This window comes from Pseudorca crassidens, chromosome 14 (assembly GCF_039906515.1).
Source record: "Pseudorca crassidens isolate mPseCra1 chromosome 14, mPseCra1.hap1, whole genome shotgun sequence".
NCBI classification, from domain to species: domain Eukaryota; kingdom Metazoa; phylum Chordata; class Mammalia; order Artiodactyla; family Delphinidae; genus Pseudorca; species Pseudorca crassidens.
In genome coordinates, this window is record NC_090309.1 from 28,507,287 (window position 1) to 28,529,962 (window position 22,676).

A 22,676-nucleotide genomic window follows, 5' to 3' on the forward strand; every position below is an offset into this window, starting at 1 on the left:
GACTCTCCCTAGAAGGACGATAAATGGGTGGTCAACAAGAAAAAAAATATCCTCTGTACCAGGAAATGTTTGAAGTGTTGTTTGGGTATCAAAAAACGGGTGCCCTACACATAAAGCAACAAAGGATATTGGTCTAAAAAGAACACCATGGCCAAAGGTGCATGGCCTATTTCAACAGAGGATTTGAAAGTTAAAAGTTAACCTGTAAAACATTCAATTCAATTTCATCATTTTACAGATGGGCAAAGTAAAACTCAGGCACAGGAACAGAAGTGCCAAGGTCATACAGGTGGTTGGTGGAAGAGAAAACCAACTTCCCAACTTCTGACTTTTTAGTGGTGTGTGTGTGTGTGTGTTGTTTTGTTTATGTGCAAGGACATTTTTCTTTAGTACACTAACATTACAACAGAAAGTATAGTCTTGTTTTGGTTTTCTCTGCGCCCTCAATTCTGTATAAGACAGTTTCGCTGCACTCCAACAGAAAGGCTCAGCAAGAGTAGAGACCACCATAAGCAGTACACGTGGGCACCAAGGGCAGATACATTGCCCTTCCTTGTGTAGGAACTAGGGCCACTTGCTGCTTTACCGGGCCAAGTTTGGGCTGGACCTGCAGGAGGGGACACCTTTGAAAAACAGCTTCCTAACTGCACTACAACCTGCTCTGGCATCCTGATTCCACTCCCCAAACCCCCCAAATCTTCAGCCAGAAAAAAAAAAAAAAAAAAAAGAATGGATCACTGGATCACTGGATCGATGGGGAGATTTCTGTCTGCTCCTCCTACTGTCACCTCTTTCTTGCTATTTCCTGCCCGAGGAAACCTGACATCAGCCCAAAAGCACCTCTGGAAATGGGTAGGAGGGAGCCTTACACCTGTCAGCGCCAGAGAAGAAAGTGCGCTCTGCAGAGTTCTCAGTTGTTCCATCTCTTGCGATGAAAGGAAGAAAAGGAGCGAATCCGCCACAGATTTACTGGAGACCAGGGTTACTTCATTCGGCTCCGGCCACAGTAACCCCTGAAGACCAAAGATGCATTTCCATTCCCAGCAGTTCTTGTTGGCGTCTTTCCCTACAGGCTAGCCCAGTGCCTGGCCCCGGAGAAGTCTCTCCGTAAAGGTTCTTTAGGTCATAAATCAGGCTCCTGTGTGTATGTGTGTTTTTCTTAGGAAAAACTGGCACAGACGAGTTAGCAGTAGAGACTGGGCTCTCCCTACTACCCTTCATGCTTGGCGGCATCACCTTCGACTACCTCGCATTCTCCCGGCGCTGACAGCCCCGGCTCCGGACCTCAGGGTTGGAAGAAGTCAGCCGCAGCTAGAACCGCCCTGTCCGGGGCTGATGCCACCCTGTGCCTAGAATGTGCGTGTGGGTGCAGGCGGGCGAGCGAGCGGCTTCTACAGTGAGACCGAAGCAGGAGCTCAGCCTTCGCCTGCGACCTGCGATCCCCAGATTCCCTGGGGACCTCGAAACTCCCAATCGGAGGTACTCCCCCCGCCCCACAGCCGCCCACCCATTCCCTCCCCCCTTACCTCAGCACGCAGCCCCTCCCTGCGTGATGTTGCAAAACCGTGGGGAGGGTGGGCGCTGGGAAGGGTGGGGAGAGCCTGAGAGCGAGCGAGGGTGGGAGGGAGTGGGCGGAGGAGGAGAGGGAGCCGAACGCGCATTTAAAGCGATAGCCATCCTCGCTCTCTCCCCAGTGCTGGGCTGTTGGAGAGCTCGAGCTGCAAGCCACCGAGCGCGAGCTCGAGCGCGGCGCGCTGGCCGGGGAACCCCAGAGCGCACGGCGCCCCAAGCTGGCAGGCGCCGCGGGACCTCCCACCCTCGCCGGCTGCCCTTCCCCGGGCGCCCCTACCCTCCTCGCCCGCAGGAGACCCTGGGCTTCGCCGGAGGAGCTCACCCCAAGGGGCCAGGACTCCGGCGGGCCCGCCACCGTCCCCTCCAGTGCCGCCGCCACCGCCGCAGCCGCGGGAGCAGCATGGTCCAGCTGGGGAAGCTGCTCCGCGCCCTGACTTTGATGAAGTTTCCCTGCTGCGTGCTGGAGGTGCTTCTGCGCGCGCTGGCGGCGGCGGCGCGCGGCCAGGAGATGTACGCCCCGCACTCCGTTCGGATCGAGGGGGACGTCACCCTCGGGGGGCTGTTCCCGGTGCACGCGAAGGGTCCCAGCGGAGTGCCCTGCGGCGACATCAAGAGGGAGAACGGGATCCACAGGCTGGAAGCGATGCTCTACGCCCTGGACCAGATCAACAGCGATCCCAACCTGCTGCGCAACGTGACGCTGGGAGCGCGGATCCTGGACACTTGTTCCAGGGACACTTATGCGCTCGAACAGTCGCTCACTTTCGTCCAGGCGCTCATCCAGAAGGACACCTCCGAAGTGCGCTGCACCAACGGCGAGCCTCCGGTTTTCGTCAAGCCCGAGAAAGTAGTTGGAGTGATTGGGGCTTCGGGGAGTTCGGTCTCCATCATGGTAGCCAACATCCTGAGGCTTTTCCAGGTAGGGGGGCGCTCCCTCCGGGGCAGAGCGCGCCGTAGCTCCCCGCGCTCTTTATCCTGAAGGCTGGCTTGGACTCCAGGGGTGCGGGGTCTGGTCAGCCTTCTTCGCTCATTTCCACCCTGGAGATCCTGCCGAATCCCTCCCACCTCACCCGAGGAGGTACTTTCCCTGCTTGATTCATTTCCCTTCCATCTCTCCCCTGTCCGCGCTCCACTCCATCCGGCTTGACATTCTGGATTTATGGCCCCATTGACAAGAAACAGTCTCCGAAAAACAAGGCGATGATTTAAATGGGTTTGCATTCGAGTGAAATACGGTTCCAAAACAGGCTTGTAAAAGTGCCGGGCTCCTGTGAGAGCCACCTAGGCGCAAGGAATATGAAAGATGAGAAGACGCGTAGAAACTAGGCATTTCTCAACTCCCCAGCTTCCCTGCCCCAAGCCGCCCGACAAGCTGCAGCTGCCTTGGAAAATTTCGAGAAGCGCTTAGGGAGGCAGTTCTTAAACCGAAGGCTAGGTCTTCACCTACATTTGGACGTGAATTGCCCATTTCGCTCGGGTTGGATTTCCCGACCTGTAACCTGTCTCTGCGAGGGCATGGGGCGGAAGGCGTGGGGACTGTCCTCAAGCGGGGAGAAGCCACCGGCAGACGTGCCCCCAGGTGATTTGCTCTGGGCAGTTGTTTGCACCGTCTAAACTGCCTTTGCGATCCGGCCACTGGCAGGAGCCGGGCGATCAGCTTTCTACTCCTGCCAGCTCAGAGCCCGGAGGTGAGCTCATGCTAACTGCGAAACACAATCGCTTTCTCTGCACCCACCCTGTGCCCATCCTTTCCCACGACCTCCCTAACGCAGCCCCCAACCCCAGTGCTGGGTTTTGAGGACGATTCTCAGAGCCAGACAAGAAGGCGCCTGGAGGGAGGCAGTAGGGTGCGCTGAGCAAGGCCGGGCGGTCCTCTAGCTCCGGGTGCAGGCGGGCAACGGCGGAAGATGCAAGGACGGCGGATCGGGCCAGCTGAGCCGTGGGCAGGTGCTGCAGTGCTCTCTCACCGCCTGCTCCCGCAGCCTCGGCCCCACAGCTCCTGTGCCGCCCTGGGTATAGATGGATGGCTTCTGGATGAAGAAATTAAGTTTCAGGGTCTGCGTGACTATGGGTTCTCTTGTTTCTCTGTCTTTCTTCCTGTGTGTCTCTCTCTCTCCCTGCTGTTTTTTTTTTTTTTTTTTGTCTCTCTGTTTTTATGTTCTCCCTTTCAATTTCTGCCTCTCTTTTCCTTCTCTACCCCTGTATCCAAGTTTTTTGTTCATCTCTGTCTTGAAGTGATCCTTTCCTAAATGCACAGCTCTCTCCCTGCCTGGTAGGACCCAAGCTCAGTTAGTCCCTTCTCCAGATGTTCTGGCTGACCCTTATGCTCCCCGTAGCTAAAAAGTTGGCTCCCTCTCAAGTGCCTTTCCTGAAGCATGTTGGGTTTCTGGAGGGGACTCCTTGTGATTCAAGCTGTCACTACATCAGCACCCAGGAGTATGAAGTTTGTGTTTGTGCCAGAAGGAGGGGTGCCTGTCTAAAGCTGCAGCCTGGTATGGCCCCTCTGAGCCTCTGAGCATCTCTAGCACCTCTTGAGTATGCCACCATGGAGATCTCGAGATGTTTGCAAGGCCAAAAGTGCTTCTGGGCAGCCTTCACTTTGAGGTAATGCTTTCAGGAAGAGCCTGGGTTGTTGTAAGCAAAACCCAGAAGCACTTCCTTTACCTCTGAGCTTAAACTAGAGAACCTGAGGAGGCAGCGCTGCAGGGAGGATGAGGCCAGAGGTCACCTGAGAACCACAGGGGCAACTCACAGTATTTTTACTGGAGCTCTGGGGGTTGAAGGCGCATTTGCTCTTTGACATTTTAAAAATTATTTTGGTGCCTTCGCTTGGAGCTTGGGCAGTACTGCAGAGGGACCTGCCTGTCGAAAAAAGAGTGAAATCTTATAGAGTCAAGAGAGAGCTTGCCGACTAGGCTGAAGGCTTGTGTTTGCTGAAAAAGATTCCAGGGGGAGCAGATTCCTTCTCTGGTGTGTGGATCTGAGGCACTTGCAAGAAAAGAGAACGCTTGCCTTACGCTTAGTTCCCCCGTTCCCTGGGCTGGGAAGGAAAGGAACTGAATGCCAACATTAGCAGTGTGGGTTGGGACCAAAACCATTCAGAGAAAACACTGTCATTTTCCTCTAATTTGCAAATTGCAGCTATTCATGTTGGATTGAACAGCTGAGGGAAAAGAGCCCCCAGTTTTCACCTGCATTTATTGAGAAGAGGCTGGTAGTAGGAGGGATGCACCAACTTGTAGCTTGTGCTGCAAGCTGGATATAAGCTTGGTGTGAGCATCCTGGTTAACCACTGCCCACGTTCAAATATACAGAGATAGATTCCAACAATCTCTTCCCGTAGCCTTATTTTTGCGTGTGATCTTAGAAGCTCCTGGCATGTAAGTCCAGTCCCCAGTTTCCCAGCCTCTGTAAACCTGCAAAATGAATAGAGAGAATAGTGGAACACAGACCCATTGTTCAAAGACACAGTCACTTTAGGGAAAGAAGAAAAGAACGGGTAGGTGAATCTTCTCTGGGATTGCAGGGTTCAGCTCAATGAAGACTGTCCTGTATAAAAGAAACTCCTCTAAATGGTTGAATTCTTAGCTCTCCAGAGATCTGAGTTTTCTTTTCCCCAGTCCCTGTGGGTTGCTGTGGGGAATGTGCCAAACCTATCATTTGAGATAAAAATTTATGGTGAGGTAAGCTTCTAGGCTGGGGGAAGGAAGACTTAGTGACTGAAATGGGGGATGCTAAGCACTGGGGGGCAAGAAGGAACAAGGAGATAGTAATGGATGTAACAAATGCTGCAGCTGCCAGCAAAGCCTGGATTGAAGTTCCTTCCTGAAAATGAGGACCCGGGCAAGAATGACCACTCAGATGTAAACAGTGTCTCTGACTGGGAATTCTCATCTGCCTGCCGGTGGGCCAGAGCTGAGCAAGTCCTTTCTCTCCTCTGTATGCACACTGAATTGGTTAGTAAGTGACATGTCAGAGGACAGGAATCATATTCAGTGGATCTTTCAAATCCAGGAGTTTGAGGCTAATGAAATTAGTGTGTGGCCAGGGCTCTGCCAACTAGAATTAAGTCACTGCAGCCACCCTGCAATGCATTTTCAGCCTGAAGGGAGCATCAGGGAGGAATTTCGGGAGATTTGTTTCTGAGCCTGTACAAAATAATACTCTCCTAATGCTAAGAAAGATTAAATGTAAATTAATGTTGACTACGAGTAACATATTTAAAAAATAATCGCCGAGTGGGGGATGGCTTAAAGTGGAGAGATTATATAACGTGGTGTCCAAAGAATAAATCTCCCCTGACCACTGTTTCATGGGCTATAAGTAAGATCTATTACAATGGAAATTAATGGGAACGTTTTTAGTCAAGGCTTCTCTGCTATTGACTTGAGAGCAAACACTCTGAGAGTATAAATTACCCTTGCTATGTGCTGACTCTGAATGAACAATATTTCATGTGCAGTGACATGGTCTAAGCTATAGACTTGGAATCGAACGGCATCTGTTTCAATTGTTTTGTTCTCTCAAGAGCAACTAGATAGAAAAAAGTGGTCAATTTGACCCTTGTGGGAGCGTGTTGCAAATCTAAACCTGTGTCCCTCATACCATAAATGAAATACATTTGTAAATTTGTAAGTGTTTTCCTTCTGTTCATTGATGCTTGAGTATAATCTCAAACTTTGGGAGCAACACTTTATACATAAGTACTTGGTTTTCTTCCTTTCTTCTTTCTCTTTCTCCTCTCTCTCTCTCTCTCTCTTTCCCCATCTTATGTAATTGGATAGAACTGGGCACCTAGGATGATGTGGTGTTACTATAGTGGGATTTAAAAAAAAAAAATCAACTCTAACTTACCCTTTTAAAAATTTCATAAATACAGGTGTCGGTGCCATTTGGAATAGTCTCTATAACAATTTCTGTCATTTACTGTTTACATTTACATTTACATTTTCATTTTACTTTTACATTACATTTACATTTTGTAATGTAAATGTAATGTACATTTTGTAATGTAAATGTAAATGTAAAATGTAAATTACTTTTACATTTTACATTTACATTTACGTTTTCTGTCATTTACATTTCATTTACTGTGTTTCAGCAAATTTACCTAACAGATGGTGAGTGGGCAATTTTTAAAGGGGCATTTTTTAAAAGAGCGGAGAGGGAAGGAATTAGAGACAGGCACATACTATATTTGAAGTTACCTCCACGTGTATTTTATGTATGTATACCCATACAATTAAGAAGTCTTTGGATGTTTTATCTTCAAGAATAATTCAGATAATGGATTACTTGAATATCATAAACATTCAGGGTTTAACAGATTTGTTACATATAGACGTTGTATCATGGATTGAAAAGACCGTAGCCAGCGGGCAGCGGCGGGCGGAACGACCGAGGGGCGGCGCGGGCTGGGCGGCGGGTGCGGGGGTCCGTGCTTCCTCGTGGTGCAGGGCTGGGGTTCGCCGGAGACGCCGGGTTGCTCCGCGTTGCCAGGTTACCGAGCGCGTGCCCCGCGCCCGCTCTTCCGCCCGGGCCGCCCTCGGCGCTGCCTGAGCCGTGGTGCGGGCTGCGCGGGGCGTCGGTTCCGCGGAAGCCTGGGTAGGGCGCTGCGTGCGGGACTCTCGTCGCTCGTGGACGGGGCGCGAGCGCGCGGGGGACGTAGGGCCCCGACCTGGGGCTCCCCGGCGCTCCGGCTCCGCTCAGGGCGCCCGCTCAGGGGCCTCCGGCGCGAGGCCCCCTCTCTGGTCAAGATGGCGGCGCCCAGGCGGGCCGCGCCGAGGTGAGCTGGAGCTGGGCCCGGAGAGCGACGAGTCTGCCACGCCCAGGACTTGGACCCCGGGCTGGTCTCCAGTCTCCCGGGGAGCGGCGGGTGAGTGGACGCGGCCGCGCGTAGGTCCTTCTCGTGGGGTGGTCAGCTCTCCGTGCGTCCGCAGACTTCTTTCCTCTGATAGTCAGCTCTGGGGTGGCCCAGGTTGGAGGCGAGGGTGCTTGATTGGGGAAACCTGAGGGGTTTAAGGACTCTGTTGGGATCGTTTCAGACCCCAGCAAGAAGCTGAGCAAGTTTCCTCCTGACTCTCTTCCCGGCTAAGTTTTCTCCCTTCTCTGAAGACGCTAGCTTTTCTGAATCACTTTGTTACCCGGGGGGATACAGTTGGTGGTTCTGACCGTGGAACGTAGGACCCGGCGCGGGGAAGCCTGAGCTGGTTCTAGTTACTTTGTTTGCAAAGCACTTGTCTTGTCTTTGGAATCTTTGTGTATGTAACCAACGTTGGGAAGAGCCAGCGTTTTCTCCTCCACAACGCTGCGAGGGGTAACTTTATACGTAAGAAACAAGTGGGCGTTCACATCCATCTCATTTCCAACCACTGAGCCTTGGTTGTGTTTCCTTTCTTTAAGTTTGTCTCGTTTTGAAGTGATAACAAAAACAAACAAAAAAGACCATAGCCAATTACACAAAGTATACTCTAGTCTCAGCCCTGCCATTAATTAGCTATGTTACCTTAAGTCATGTAAGTTTTCTAGGCCTCATTTTTCTCATGTGATGTTTTTTCTTTGCAAAAGTATAGTTTCTAGAAGTCTCTAATCTGTGTCATAGTTCAGCTTGGAGAAAACCTGTTCTTATCCAAACTCCGTGACATTGTATTTCCAGCTCCAACTTTGGACTTTGAGTGAGTTGGGGGCAACTTTTTAAGGATATTTTCACACAGCTTTTTTAGTTAATATCTGTCTAGCTGACTTGTCATACTCAGACTTTCTCCCATACTCTTTTACCAGTGTGTTCCTTAGTCATATATATGAAGGCTGTTGTGGGAAAAATGACCTCCTGGGTCAGCTTACTGCATGGTCATCGACACAGGGCAGGGAGTAAGATTCTGTGGATTTTACAGAAGCAGATACAGGTTTCATTATCCATGTCCTCTCCCCTTTCATCTTACAAAAACAGCAGGCTTTTCTTGGAGAACTGCCAGATAATGCCATCCTGCCTCCTCACGCCCCCCCCCCCCCCCCCCCCCCCGGGGGATGAGTCTCCAGGGACTGAACTCCAGTAAAGCAGGTGATTGGCTCATGGGTAGGCATCTGACCTCGGCTAAGTCTATCAGACTCCTCCCCAGGACTTTTCTCTCAGAGAAAAATGGAAGAATTGTCTTTTCTCTCTGGAATTTCTAAGCTGGGGAGATACGACTCTGGGACTCCCAGTTACCATCCAGCACAAGAAGAGACTTTCTGTAAAATAAAGTCTTGCAGAGGTAAGCAGGGCTGAGCGATGGAGAGAGAGCTGGAACCCTGCTGATACTCTGGAACTTCCAGATCCAACTGTATCTGAATATGGCTGCATCCCTGAATTTCTAGTACTTGTTTGTTGAGGTGGTGGTTGTTGTTTGGTTTTTGTTTTTAAATTTCCTTTGACTATTTTGAATTTGTTTTCAGCCATGTGCATTTGAAAGCATCATAGCTAAAAGAGCTAATTTCCTACATTAATGTCAGGTTTGCTGAGTGGCATTCCTTAAGTGAAAAATAATATCCGCTATTTTCTTTAAATAAAATCCTTCTAGCTCAGGTTTGAGATATTCAAAACTCTGCCTCCTACCCTCCTCTTTTCCAACATTTACTATATCACCTTGAAGCATTTGTGACCACATCTTTCCCATCTAGACGCAGTTGAGAGAGAGAGCAAAGACTTCTGATATAAACTGCAACCTATACGCCTCCTACCTGGAAGCTTTAGAACATACTTGATTCTTGTCATTAAAGCAAATCTTTTGTTGTTGTCTCCAGGGCACAGAAGCATTTTCATGGCATAATGGAGTACAAAGTACATTAAGCCTAACTCTACTTCTCACCCTCTTTTACTTTAAATAGGCAGAAAAGAACAATCTCAAACACATTTTCCCAACAAATAAAATACATATACGATTATGTTTAGAAGACGTTTATGCAACATATAGTTAGACTGATTAATTAATGGACCTTTCGCCAATTGGCACAGTAAATATGTATGTTCAATGTGCTTAATTAAAAAGAAGACAATAACATATTTTTACAGGTTAATTATCGGAGAAGAGTATTGTGCCAGCACACTTGATGCTACAGTATTTCATGTTTGACAGGTAATCTTCTTTCAATTATATTTACTGCTAAATGTTTCTTGGATCAAGCTATTAAATTATAAGGTCAAAAGTAAAATGGTATGAAATTACAATGATAAAGGGACACATATCCCACTTTATGAGAATAGAAGTTCTAATTTCTTTTCAATACTACTAGTAGTGACCACAGTACTAATTTGAGCCCTTACTGTGAGCCACTGTGCCCATATACATTTAGTTCTTACAGTAGTTCTGCAAAGGGCATGTAATAATCCACACTGTAAAGCTGAAGAAAGTGCTTCTCATAGCTGAAAGTCACATAGCTGGTGAGTGGCAAAGTCTAGATTCAAACTTAGAGTCGTCTGACAATGCCCAGGTTGTTGACCACTATGTACACTGCTCAATTGTTGCACCAATAAAGAAGTGCTTGAAATAATTATAGATTTGCCTACCCTGAAACTGCAGTGATTTAAAGACATCAAAGTTGCCAGTTGCTTAACCACATCTACTTACAGTAAGAAATTACATTTTATTTCATTTCTAAAACAAGATTAATTCTGCAGGCCCATAGAAACTTGAGCACACAAATCCTACCTCCAAATGAAAGATGCTTGTTTTCCACTATTCAACAGATGGCCCTGTACAGAGGCAGTAAACATATAGTAGAATCTTCATTCAAATAAATGAGAAGAGAGGTTTCTTCTTGTCCTGATTCAGTGCCCATCATTATGGATTATGATGGCTCGTCCCAAACTTTACTTCATTCACTCCACTCTTTCTACAAAACTCCAGTCATGGAATCCATCATTCAGATACATGTGCAAAGCGAAAGGACTGTATTAATACAGTTGCTGAAAGTCAAGTTGATAGAGCTCAGGAAGTACATCCTAATAAATGCAACATTAATGTTTGTGTGGGCCTTGGAGTGAGGGGTAGAAGAATTTTCAGTTTAATGGAATATTTTGCCTCTTGCTATGAAAGTGTGGCTGAATAGTCTTGTAATTGGTCGTTTACAGAATCCTCCATCTCTAGGTTTCATGCTTTCTTTACTCTGCAGCTGTTGATTCCTTCTCTTGTTCTGGATGGAAGATAGCAACGAAGCCACTTCAAAGGGCTCAGCCTGCCTTTTTGTGTTATTGTTTAGATGAAGATATTTCCATTTATTAAAGCACACTATTTAAACATTTTTATCATGTTTCAAACTTGACTGTGTTCTGAAGGTATGAGCACAGGCAGACATAATGGGGGATGTTTTCCAGGAGAGAACATAGACCATACCCTTATCAAAGGAATTATCAGAATTTTCATGTACGGATTGAGAATCAAATTCTGGAGTTAGACCTGAATTTAAATTCATACTCACAACTTATTACCAGTCTCATCTTGATCAAACGGTTACCACACTTCTCATCAATTTCCTTATCTTTGAAAGCGGAATAAGAGAAGTATGCCTGGTGGAGTTACACATAAAGCTCATCTGATAGAATATTCATAAGGATTTTGCACAAAATACACATGGAAATATTTTAGCACCGAGTTTAGCATGCGATTCGTCTTCGATACATTTAAGAGCTATTATTTTATTATTATTATGCTATCATTAAATATCACTATTACTTAAATGTCATTATTGCTAAAATTGCTGTAAAACTACCGCAGTAACCCATGATGAATTCCCCTCTTCTGTTTCCTTTGTTTAAATGGAAAATATATATATAAATCTAGACAGAGAACACGTTAGTGATCCTGTTCAGTGGAGTGAGAATTTCCATGGCACTGATTAAAACAAATCCTGAATTGCATGGACTTAAGATAGCAGAGAGGGGCTTCCCTGGTGGCGCAGTTGTTGAGAGTTCGTGACCCGATCCGGGAAGATCCCACATGCTGCGGAGCGGCTGGGCCTGTGAGCCATGGCTGCTGAGCCTGCGCGTCCGGAGCCTGTGCTCCGCAACGGGAGAGGCTGCAACAGTGAGAGGCCCGCGTACCGCAAAGAAGAAAAAAAAGATAGCAGAGAGGCTAAGAGATTTGAAGTTAGACATCCCCAAGTGTGAATTCTACTGTGACCCTCTTCTAGCTCTAGAACCTTGAGGAAGTTACTTAAACTTTCTGAGCTTTACTACTAGTTTCCTCATCTGTATCTTTTTCAGGACTATTTATCAAGGATCTTCCTGTTCTCTATGCTTGGACGTATCACTGAATAAATTAGACAAGAGCCTTTGCCTGCGTGCTCCTTCTTGCATGCTTTCTCCCTCCTTACACTCTCGTGTGGAAACGGATGTTGTAAATAAATTCTATGCTTTGTCACAAGTTGATGGGCGCCACGGGATAAGGAAAAGGATGTGAAGCTCACTGCAGAGGCTTGGGTTGGGAGTGCTGGAGGAGTGTACAGGTAGGTTCTGATTTTAAATAGGGTAGTCAGGGTGGATTTTGTAAGTTGACATTTGAGCAAAGACTTGAAGTGAGGGAGTTGTCAGAATGTATGATGGGGAGACCACTCCCTGGGAGCAAGAATAACCAGTCCCAAAACTCTAAGGCAGAAATATGCCGGGCAGCTTGGAGGAATATCAAGGAGGCCACCCTGGCTGACTTAGTGGGGAGGAAGAGACAGCAGGACGGCTGGAGGTCGGATATGTGATGGGATGGATTGGGTAAGTCCTGGGAGGCCATCACATGCATTGTGTCTTTTACTCTAAATGTAGGCAGCCAGGGGCGGGATTTTAGCCGAGGTGTGGCATGAACTGTCTCTTGTTTGAAAAGCATAACTCTATCTGTGGCCTTGAGGATGTGGGGAGAGAGTGGAGTCAGGGAGAATCTCGGGAGGCGACTACAGGATCCTCGAGGTCTATGTTGGTGGCCTGCACCAGGCTGCTAGCGGCTGGTAATTCTCAGAAGTGGCACATTGGGAAGGTTGTGACAGCATTTCGTGGTAGATTGAATGCAAGAATGGAAAGGAAGAGGGGGTCAAGGGTGAATTCGAGATTTAGGGCCTGGGGAACTGGAAAGGTGTGGTTACTGTCACCTAAGATGGAAAAAGTTTGGGGTAGAGCATGTTTGGGGGATTAAAGACCAGTTTTGGAGGTATAAGATTTGAGACGTTTTCGTGACGTCCAAGTAGAGATGCTGAGTACACAGTTGGATACACAAGTCTGCAGTTCTGAAGAAAGGTCTAAACTAGAGATACACTTTAATACAATGGAGATACTAAGAATAATTACATGGAAGCGCTATTTTAAAGATAAAATGAAGTAATGCAATTAGCACTCTGTCTTCTCAAAACATTTAATAACTGTTAGCTAAAATAATTACCTGAAATGAAAAAATACCTATAGTTTGTTTTGTTGTTTGCAGTAAAAGTGAAGAAAATGTCACAATTATTTTAATAGTATTTGTGACACAGTAGTTTTAGTTAAGACACCATGACTACAAACATTTACAATAAACCTTTCAGTCTCCTACTTTTCACTCTGATAGGGTACTTGGAACCATATTTTGTAAGGTTTAAGTTAGTTGTCATAGGGTACCTCTTTAATTAGAAGTAATTCTGAACTGTCTAGTTCCATGCAGTTTTATATACATATATGTATAATTATTATTTTATGATTTATCAAACTCAGTTGAAAATTTGCATCACTGATATACATTAGAATTTAAGCATTTGCCCAGGTATTCAAGGAAAAAAATGTACTTGTCTTGTAATTTCCATAGGGGTACTTACTTTCACATCTTCCCTTCACTTTGCAATCGAAAACATGGCAGGGGAAATATTATTATCTTACTGGTCTTTGAGTTCCCCTTAGCTATCTGCAAGTCCTTAAACAGCCTTTGTGGCTTAACCAAAATTCTCTTCCATCTTCATTCCGCTAACAGATATTGGTCTAAGCATGTACTTATACTAAAAAATGCATGACCACATTGTCTCTACACATCTATAATTTTATGTTAACACTATCATTATGTAAGCTATACTTTAATTGTAATTATAACAGATTTTATGTCAACACACATCCATTTCTAGTGTTCATCTGGTGTTCAAGGGGAGAGCAGCATGTCGTAAATTTTATCAAAATATAACATCTGAAGAATAGAACAGAGGGTAATTGTGTAATTCGGTATTCACTCTAATTAAGTTCAGTGGAGTTGGCATAATAGAATTAAGATGAAAAAAAAAAAAAAGACATTGAGGTACCATGGCTCCCTCTCCTAACACACCCTTTTCGTATCCGAGAGCAGAGACTCAGCACCTTTCTGTACAGAAATGGAGACAGGAAGAGGCCAGAGGATGAATGACAGGCACGAATGAGGTGGAACTTTGAAGAGCAACATGGAAATGAAATACTCCTTTTGTATTTGGTAGGTGGGGAAAATGTACCAGCGTGTATGCCTACTGGGACCACGTTTTCCAGAACAGTTAAGCCCAGTGTCAACTATGCTGTCCCACCTTCCTCGTAAGTAGGAACATACTGTTACTTGAATCTTTGCTTCCTGTTTCTTGATACCTGGTTGAGAAGATTATCACAGGAACTGCATCTTGTTAGCAAATACACTGTTTTGAAATGATTGACACTCACTGAAGAGTGGCAACTCCAAGCTCGCTCTCTCTTGATCTTGGACTATTTAAGTCTGGAGTGCAGGAGTGGGTTATGGGGAAAGACCATTGGAATTCTTATGTCTTCAGCATAATGGTTATAGCATAATGGTTAGGAGTGTAGGTGCTGGTTCAAATCTCTGCTTTCCACTTGCTAACCATATGAGCTTGGGCAATTTACCTGATTACCTGAACCTCAATACTCCTGCCTATAAAATGATGTTAATAATATTTCATCCCCATAGACTTGTTTTCAATGTTAAAACGAAGTCACTTACACCAAGCACTTAATACAATGCCTAGAGCATAGTAAAGTCTATTATTATCACTATTACTACTACTACTACTATTATTATTATTACTATCACGATGCCAGGTGCTATTTTTCCTATGCCTTATTCCATTATCTTCTGCCCTGTCCCCCCATTTCTGTCTTGTTTCTGTACAAGGGTAGGTTTGTCACAGAGCATTTTCTTTCCCTAGTGTCTGACTCTTAGTCATCAAGGTGACTGGTCCACGACCCGGCATTCATTGCTGCTCGTTGAAGCAACCCATTTTGAGAAGGGGAGTTGGATATTGATGCCAAGTTGGGTCAAGGAGAGAGAATTTTCTCTCTTCTGCACTCAGAGAGCTAAGTGAAATATTCAGGCCTCAGAAGGAGAATCAGGCAAAGGGCAACATGCTTAATTTCATACCTTAGTGATTCAGAGCAAGTCAGACAGGCTGGATTTGAACTCATTTCCGTCATGTACTGACAACGGAATCTTAGGTGCTTTTGTAACCCGTCTGAGGCTCAGTCAACATCTGAAAGAGACGAATAACATTATCAGGACCTAGCGTATAGCCTCGTTGTAATAAGTGAGTAAATCCTTTTAAAATGTTCAGCACGTTGTTTGGCATATAAACACTTAATAAAATTTAGCTTCTTTGACTACTACCACTGCTAATATTATTAAGTAGCTGAGCAGATCCGAGGCCCATTTTTTTCTTAGATTGCACATAATCATTTGGACAACCAGCTCACACTGATCAACCGTTGCTTATATATAAACCCCCATGAACCCAAAGGTGCTTTAACTCTCTCCCAGTCAGAGCCTGTTCTGGGGGCAGAAGCAACACCGGCACTACCCCCGTCATCTTTGCCTTTATTGTCACTACACTCGCCTGCCGTACTGAGCACTTTCTGTTTGCCAGGCACCAAATTTAGCCCTGCGTATGCACTATAGCATATAGTTCTCACACTCAGGTGGGAGACATTATCATCATCCCCAATTTTCAGATAAAGTCGCCGAGGTGCTGGAAAGGTAAGAAACTTGACCCACAGCAAGAGATGGAGCCGGAGTATTCAAACCCTTCTGTCTGACCTCAAGAACCCTTAAATATTAGCATACTACTACATCCTGGTAAGAAAATCTGCTTCCAGCCACTCTGGTGAGAGTAGAAATGATTCTCAGTCCCCACATTCCTCTATTGCCCATGCCACCCTAGCCTCAGGACTAGGGGGAAAAGGAAGTGATCTCTTCAAAGAGCAGCCAAAGGGAACCTACTCCCTTCTGCCTTTTCGTAATCAACTAACCAATATTTTATTTCCTTCTTAAGAGTCCGCACATGTTCCTTTTGGTACTTAGCTTGGCCTTTTAGGATTCTGACATTCTGTACGTGACTCATCCACTGTATTTCATGTTAATTTATTGAGGTCAAGTATAGGGTCTTACTCATCCTGAAGTCCAGTTATCCCCTGTCGCATCTAACTCCGTTCTTTTCTTCTTGTAGGACATCTGCAGATATTTATTTGAATTTTGTTGAATTGTTCTCATCAATAGTACATTAAAAGTTATACAGAAAGTGCTTTCTTATAAGGAAAACCATCTAAATAGATTTCTAGCTCTTTACTTTTTATAGCACTGTTGTAGAGATTATAGATTATAGAGTTCTTCATATCGTCTTATTTTTACATATAACGATAAATCTGAATTTTCTCTATCAAACCTCCGAGACTTCACCGGCTTGTAACTTAGCTTGTTGATTATGTGTTGCTGACTTTTCCATTTACAATGATATTTGATCCTGGTAAGGATGGGGCTGGGTGGGAAGGTACATCTTAGGGCCATAAATTGGTTTTGTAGAGAACTAACATAAAGATCTAAAGTCTCATCATTTTTCTGCAGAACTCATGAATCATTTTATTATAATTCCATTCATTCAGGGAGTATAAAACCATTTTCAAATTGTTATTCCTAATTTGTTCATCTTCTCTTCCTTAGTCGTAGTGAGAAGAGAGCAGGCTGAATGGAAGAAAGTCATTATGACCACTGGGGCCACTAGGGTAGGCATCAGTCCCAGAGTTTTGTTTTCATCTCTCCGCTATTAATATTGACTAATGTCTTGAGTGCTTACTTGGTGCAAATTACTTAGCCGACCATGGCAAATGGATTGTGTCATTTCATCCCCTGATAGTCATACAATTAATGTATGTATTATTATGATATCCCATAATGCATACATGGAACAGAGCCTCAGAAGTAGTTATTTGCTCACGAAAATATGGTAGATGTGGAATTTGGACTCAGGTCCGATAGACTCCTAAGTCACTCCTAGTGATTTTTACCACTAAATTAAAGTTGTATACCTCGGGAGAGTAGATAGTTTCTAAAATTTCCTCAGCTCTAACGTTTTATAATTAAATTTTTGTCTGATGGCAAGCTTAACAGTTAAGATGGGTAGGAAGGAATGCCAGCCTGTTGAATGGAATTTCCCTGAAATAAGCCTGTTTTATGACACCAGTTCACTCATTCATTCACTCAGCATGTATTGAATGTTTGCTCTGTGCAAAGGCAATTTTAGGCATCACAGTGGAGTGAGCGCCCCTTCCATAGACTCTCCTGCAGCGCTCAGAGAAGTCTTGGACTGGTTTGCCTGTTATGGAATGGAGCTTGGTGATAGAAGCCTGGTTTGTCCTCCACTGATAAAACTAAGACATACTCATATGAGTTTATAGGCATCTTGAAGCCGTGAGATAGTAACACACATGAATCTTACCATTTTTGCCTGGGATTAATGATATAAAGGCTTTGGATTTGGGTATGGAAAATGGGTGCAATTATGGGTGTGTTGGTTCTACATATATATGGACATCACGTGTCATCAGCCTGCAGCTACCTGCCGTTCCTCACTACTCCTTTTCACAAACCAAACAAGTACCTTCTTGTCTCTCCTGTGGATAAGCTCTTGACAGTGGCACTAGGGCCTCCCTCAATAAGTACATCATTGGCTAAACCAGTGGTTTCTCAGATATGCTCATTGAACAACCCTTAAGGTGGATTGACATTCCACTGCCTAGAATAGAATATGGTGTTCTTTAGAAATCGGGGGGAAAAAATAGGCCACCAGATGTACTTTCTTTAATTTAAATTGTTTATATATATATATATATATATATATATATATATATATATGAACAGTTGTTATGTATGTGTATGTATACTCGTTCATATATATGAATGATTTAAAATTGAAGAGATATATATATATATACACACACATATATATGTATGTATATTTAAATTTTGGCTTCTGTTAGCAAGTAGTAAATTAAATTATTAGCAGATCCATACTGCAGGGAAATAACCAATCAGATTTCATTCAGTAGCTTGCTTTTTTGTAGATTTATGGTTGTGATTTTATATCTACAGGTATGTTTGCTGAAGAAAATATTTCTACCACTTTACACAAAATTAAACGCATTTAATACCAATGCGGCATGTCTCAAATGTCTTAATACAGTTTTAATCCTTAATCGCATCAGAAGTATGAAATTAGAAACATACCCCAAAATCATTTGAAGATATAATTACTTTCATTTCCCTTATACTTTTGAGACTTTTGAAAAGTAAGTATTTAGTTGTACTTATCTGTTTCTGTCTCTCTAAGGATAGCAAACACTGAAACACAATTCTTTTTAAAAGTCAATATTAAAAATATATTGTCCAAGATGATCAAAACTAAGGAAGTGGCAAAGAAATTCAAAAATTTAAACTTTCAAAGGGTGCTTTTTTTGTGAATGTGTAGTACTTGTTCTTCTGAAGGAATTAATCTTCTTAAAAATTTAATTAACTTATTTTTTATTGAAGTATGCTTGGTTTACAGCGTTGTGTTAATTACTGCTGTACAGCAAAGTGACTCTGTTCTACATATGTATATACATTGTTTTTCATATTCTTTTCCATTATGGTTTATCACAGGATATTGAATATAGTTCCCTGTGCTATATAGTAGGACCTTGTTGTTTAGCCAATCTATATATACCAGTTTGCATCTGCTAATCCCAAACTCCCAGTTCATCCCTCTCCCACCTGCTTCCCCCTTGGCAGCCACCAGTCTATTCTCTATGTCTCTGATTCTGTTTCTGTTTCATAGATAGGTTCATTTGTGTCATATTTTAGCTTCCACATATAAGTGGTATCATGGTATTTGTCTTTCTCTTTCTGACTTACTTTGCTTAGTATGATAATCTCTAGTTGCATCCATGTTGCTGCTGCAAATGGCATTATTTCATTCTTTTTTTTATGGCTGAGTAGTATTTCATTGTATACATGTACCACATCGTCTTTATCCATTCATCTGTTGATGGACATTTAGGTTGTTTCCATGTCTTGGCTATTGTGCATATTGCTGCTGTGAAGATCAGGGTGAATGTGTCTTTTTGAATTATAGTTTGGTCTGGATATACGCCCAGGAGTGGGATTGCTGGATCATATGGTAGGTCTATTTTTAGTTTTCTGAGGAACCTCCACACTGTTTTCCACAGTGGCTGCACCAACTTACATTCCCACCAACAGTGTTGTAGGAGGGTTCCCTTTTCTCCACACCCTCTCCAGCATATGTTATTTGTAGACTTTTTAATGATGGCCATTCTGACTGGTGTGAGGTGGTACCTCATGGTAGTTTTGATTTGCATTTCTTTAGTAATTGGCAGCGTTGAGCATCTTTTCATGTGCCTATTGGCCATCTGTATTTCTTCTTTGGAGAAATGTCTCTTTAAGTCTTCTGCCTCTTTTTTTGATTGGGTTGTTTGCTTTTATTGTCATCGAGTTGTATGAGCTGTTTGTATATTTTGGAAATTAAGCCCTTGCTGGTCGCATCATTTGCAAATATTTTCTCCCATTCTGTAGGTTGTCTTTTCATTTTGTTTATGGTTTCCTTTGCTGTGCAAAAGCTCGTAAGTTTGATTCGGTCCCCTTTGTTTATTTTCATTTTTATTTCTATTGTCTTGGGAGACTGACCTAAGAAAACATTGGTATGATTTATGTCAGAGAATATTTTGCCTGTGTTCTCTTCTAGAAGTTTTATGGTGTCATGTCTTATGTTTAAGTCTTTAAGACGTTTTGAGTTTATTTTCGTGTATGGTGAAAGGATGTGTTCTAACTTCACTGGTTTATATAAGGCTGTCCAACTTTACCAACACCACTTGTGGAAGAGCCTGTCTCTTTCCCATTATATATTCTTGCCTCCTTTGTCAAAGATTAATTGTCAAAGATTAACTGAGGTGTGTGCGTTTATTCCTGGGCTCTGTATTCTGTTCCATTGACCCATATGTCTGTTTTTGTGCCAATACCATGCTGTTTTGATTACCGTGACTTTGGAGTACTGTCTGAGTCTGGGGTGGCTATGCCTCCAACGTTGTTCTTTTTCTTCAGGATTGCTTTGGCAATTCTGGGTCTTTTATGGTTCTGTATGAATTTTAGGATTATTTGTTCTAATTGCGTGAAAAATGTCATGGATGATTTGATAGGGATCGCATTAAATCTGTAGATTGCTTTGGGTAGTATGAGCATTTTAACAATACTAATTCCTCCAACCCAAGAACATGTGATGTCTTTCCATTTCTTTGAATCATCTTCACTTTCCTTTATTAATGTCTTACAGTTCTCAGCGTATAAGTCTTTTGCCTTCTTGGTGAGGTTTATTCCTAAGTATTTTATTTTTGGGGTTGTGATTTTAAAAGGCATTGTTTTTTTACATTCCCTTTCCGATATTTCATTGTTGGTATAAAGAAATGCAACCAATTTCTGTAGGTTAATCTTGTATTCTGCTACCTTGCTGAATTCGTTTATCAGTTGTAGTAGTTTTCATGTAGAGTCTTTAGGGTTTTCTATATATAATATCATATCATCTGCATCTAATGACAATTTTACCTCTTCCTGAAGGAATTAATCTTGAAGTTCTACTAAGACTTTTGGGATACCTGTTTTAATGAGCCACTACTTCCTGCCTGAGATTGCACTATGCACCAGAGATTCTAGAATTAGCATAATAAAACGAATAATGCAAACAACAGCAACAAATCTTCACAAACCTTCCTTGCAAGGAAGTAGAGTCCACTGGAAAAACAGACAAGTGAAACACACATTCAAAATGGCAGTGATTCTCAAACATTTATGTTTTGAGACATAAAACATGAAAAATCATGACAAGCATGATAACCAGGGCAATTACTAGAGCCCTTCTCCAGCTGGTCAGGTGTAAGGTCCTGTAACTCTTTTTTGGTGAATGCCTCCAGGAGAGTCTGAGACAGATGTTCTCAGTTGTCGTCAACCTTTAGTGTGCATCAGATTTGCCTGAGAATATTGTTAAAACACAGATTGCTGGGCTCCAGTGCCAGAGTTCTAACCAGTTCCCAGGTATGGCTGATATTGCTGGCCCAGGGACCACATTTTGAGAACCACCTTTCAAAACTCTGCAGTATGCGGTTGTGTGTGTTGTGAATGAGACGGGCCCAGAGAACCAAAGGAGGGCAAAGGGACTCTGCCCTAAATTAGTCAAAGGTAACAATAGCAGCTAGAATTGATTGACCCAAGAAAAAATTATAAGAACTTTACCTGCATGTGCTCATTTAATCCTTTCAGTAAGGTACATAGGTGCTACTTAGTGTTCCTCTTTTACAGGGGTGTCCAGAGAAGGTAACTACTTTGCCCACGTCCTAAACTGCTAAGTAACAGATTAAGAATTCAAGTCTAGGAAGTCTGATTCCAGAGCCCACACCTCTACCGTTTCTGCATGTAGAGAGGAGTAAAGGGTTGTCAGTGAAGCCTTCCTGGGGGCCCTGGCCTCTGAGTGTAGATAGAAGGATGAGTGGACATAAAGATCATTATTTGTGTGTGGTGGGGGTAGGGGAGGAAGTATGAGGGCTTCCAGAAGAGCCCGCCCTCCCCATGCATCTGCTATAAGCAAGTCTGATGATCAGGAGTCCGGAACATGAGTATGACTATGGGATACTGAGAAGGGTTCTAGAACCCTGAGGTTAGAGTTCTGGATCAGTTAGTAGGTAACAGAAAGTGAATGAGTGATTTACCTTACTTTGCACGGGTAGCAGGAAGTTTGGAGATAGACCCTCTAGCGTTAGTCCAGCTGCTGAAGGGCATCACCAGGGGACTGGGTTGCTTCGCTCTTCCAGCTTCCACATCTCTAGCATGTCCACATAGCTTCAAAGTGACCCCAGAATCTCCAATAGTGTTCCAACAATTTGGGCAGGAAGAAAGAAAAGGAAAAATAAAAGAAATTAAGTAAGAAAAAAAAGGCAGTGTCTAACTCAGAGAGCAAATATTTCACCACAGATGGTCAACAGACTTGCACTTAGATCTCATCAGCTCGGATTTTAAACTGGCCACCTTAGCCTTAAGGATAATGGGGTCTCCTAAACCAGGGCTCTGATAGTAAGGAATAAGGAGAGAGTGGTACTGCTTAGCAGTGCCTGCTGTCCCAAACAAATATTATCCCCAAACTATTTTTTTTTTATTCTATATTTTACTTTAAAGAATGGAGGTGAAACATTATGTATCTGTAAATAGCCTTTTAGAAAGGGTACAATTATATAGTTATACAACCCCCTGGAGGGCTCCTTTCTTCTAAAATCTCTTTAAAAACTGTTCAAGGTTAAGGACATTTTTATCTTAATTTAGTAACTTGCAGTCGATTATCTTGGAATGACATCCTCTCTCTGCAGATGTTCTGTCAGGCTTTAGAAAATTCTAGAAGTGGACAGAGAAGTGTTATGGTACATGTATTTGCAATATGCACGTCTTTGAAATGAAATCCATTTAGGGACCAAAAGGCATTTCATGTCTTTGCTATACATTTTCACATATTTGCCTTTCCAGAATTCCTTTGAGCAAATCTGTTCGATGTAACCCATCCGTTTCTCCCATCTGAATTCTTTATTACTAAACATTCTTCAGTATGCTCTCACTCCCCTCTGTCAAAGGCGTTTCTCTGGGTCCTCACCCTTCTCATCTCATATGTGAATGCGTATCTTAAACTGAAGCAACAGTCTGCTATGACTTCTCCATCGCTTGAAGAACCCGTCTTCGTGGGGAAAAAAGTAGACTTACTAACTTAAAAGGTAAAATGCGCGCAATGTTTCTGAGAAT

General features: G+C 43.6%; 1 protein-coding gene and 1 long non-coding RNA gene across 2 annotated transcripts; one reads left to right on the top strand and one right to left on the bottom strand.

The window, feature by feature from the left end:
* Window positions 1-1,354: 1,354 nt before the first annotated feature.
* On the top strand, window positions 1,355-2,579 carry LOC137205806 (uncharacterized). The gene has a single exon (XM_067703965.1). It carries the CDS (start codon window positions 1,355-1,357, stop codon window positions 2,549-2,551), a length of 1,197 nt encoding a protein of 398 aa, XP_067560066.1. The 3' UTR covers window positions 2,552-2,579.
* A 2,148-nt stretch (window positions 2,580-4,727) lies between these two features.
* LOC137205621 (uncharacterized) lies at window positions 4,728-7,033 on the bottom strand. Its single transcript, XR_010934223.1, has 2 exons — window positions 6,780-7,033; window positions 4,728-4,988 (listed from the first exon to the last, which is right to left on the bottom strand). It is a non-coding gene; the product is annotated as an uncharacterized lncRNA (long non-coding RNA).
* Window positions 7,034-22,676: the final 15,643 nt, after the last annotated feature.

What these genes read in the sequence shown, in the direction of transcription:
- LOC137205806 (XM_067703965.1), top strand. Translation starts at nt 1,355, where the DNA reads ATGTGCGTGTGGGTGCAGGCGGGCGAGCGAGCGGCTTCTACAGTGAGA.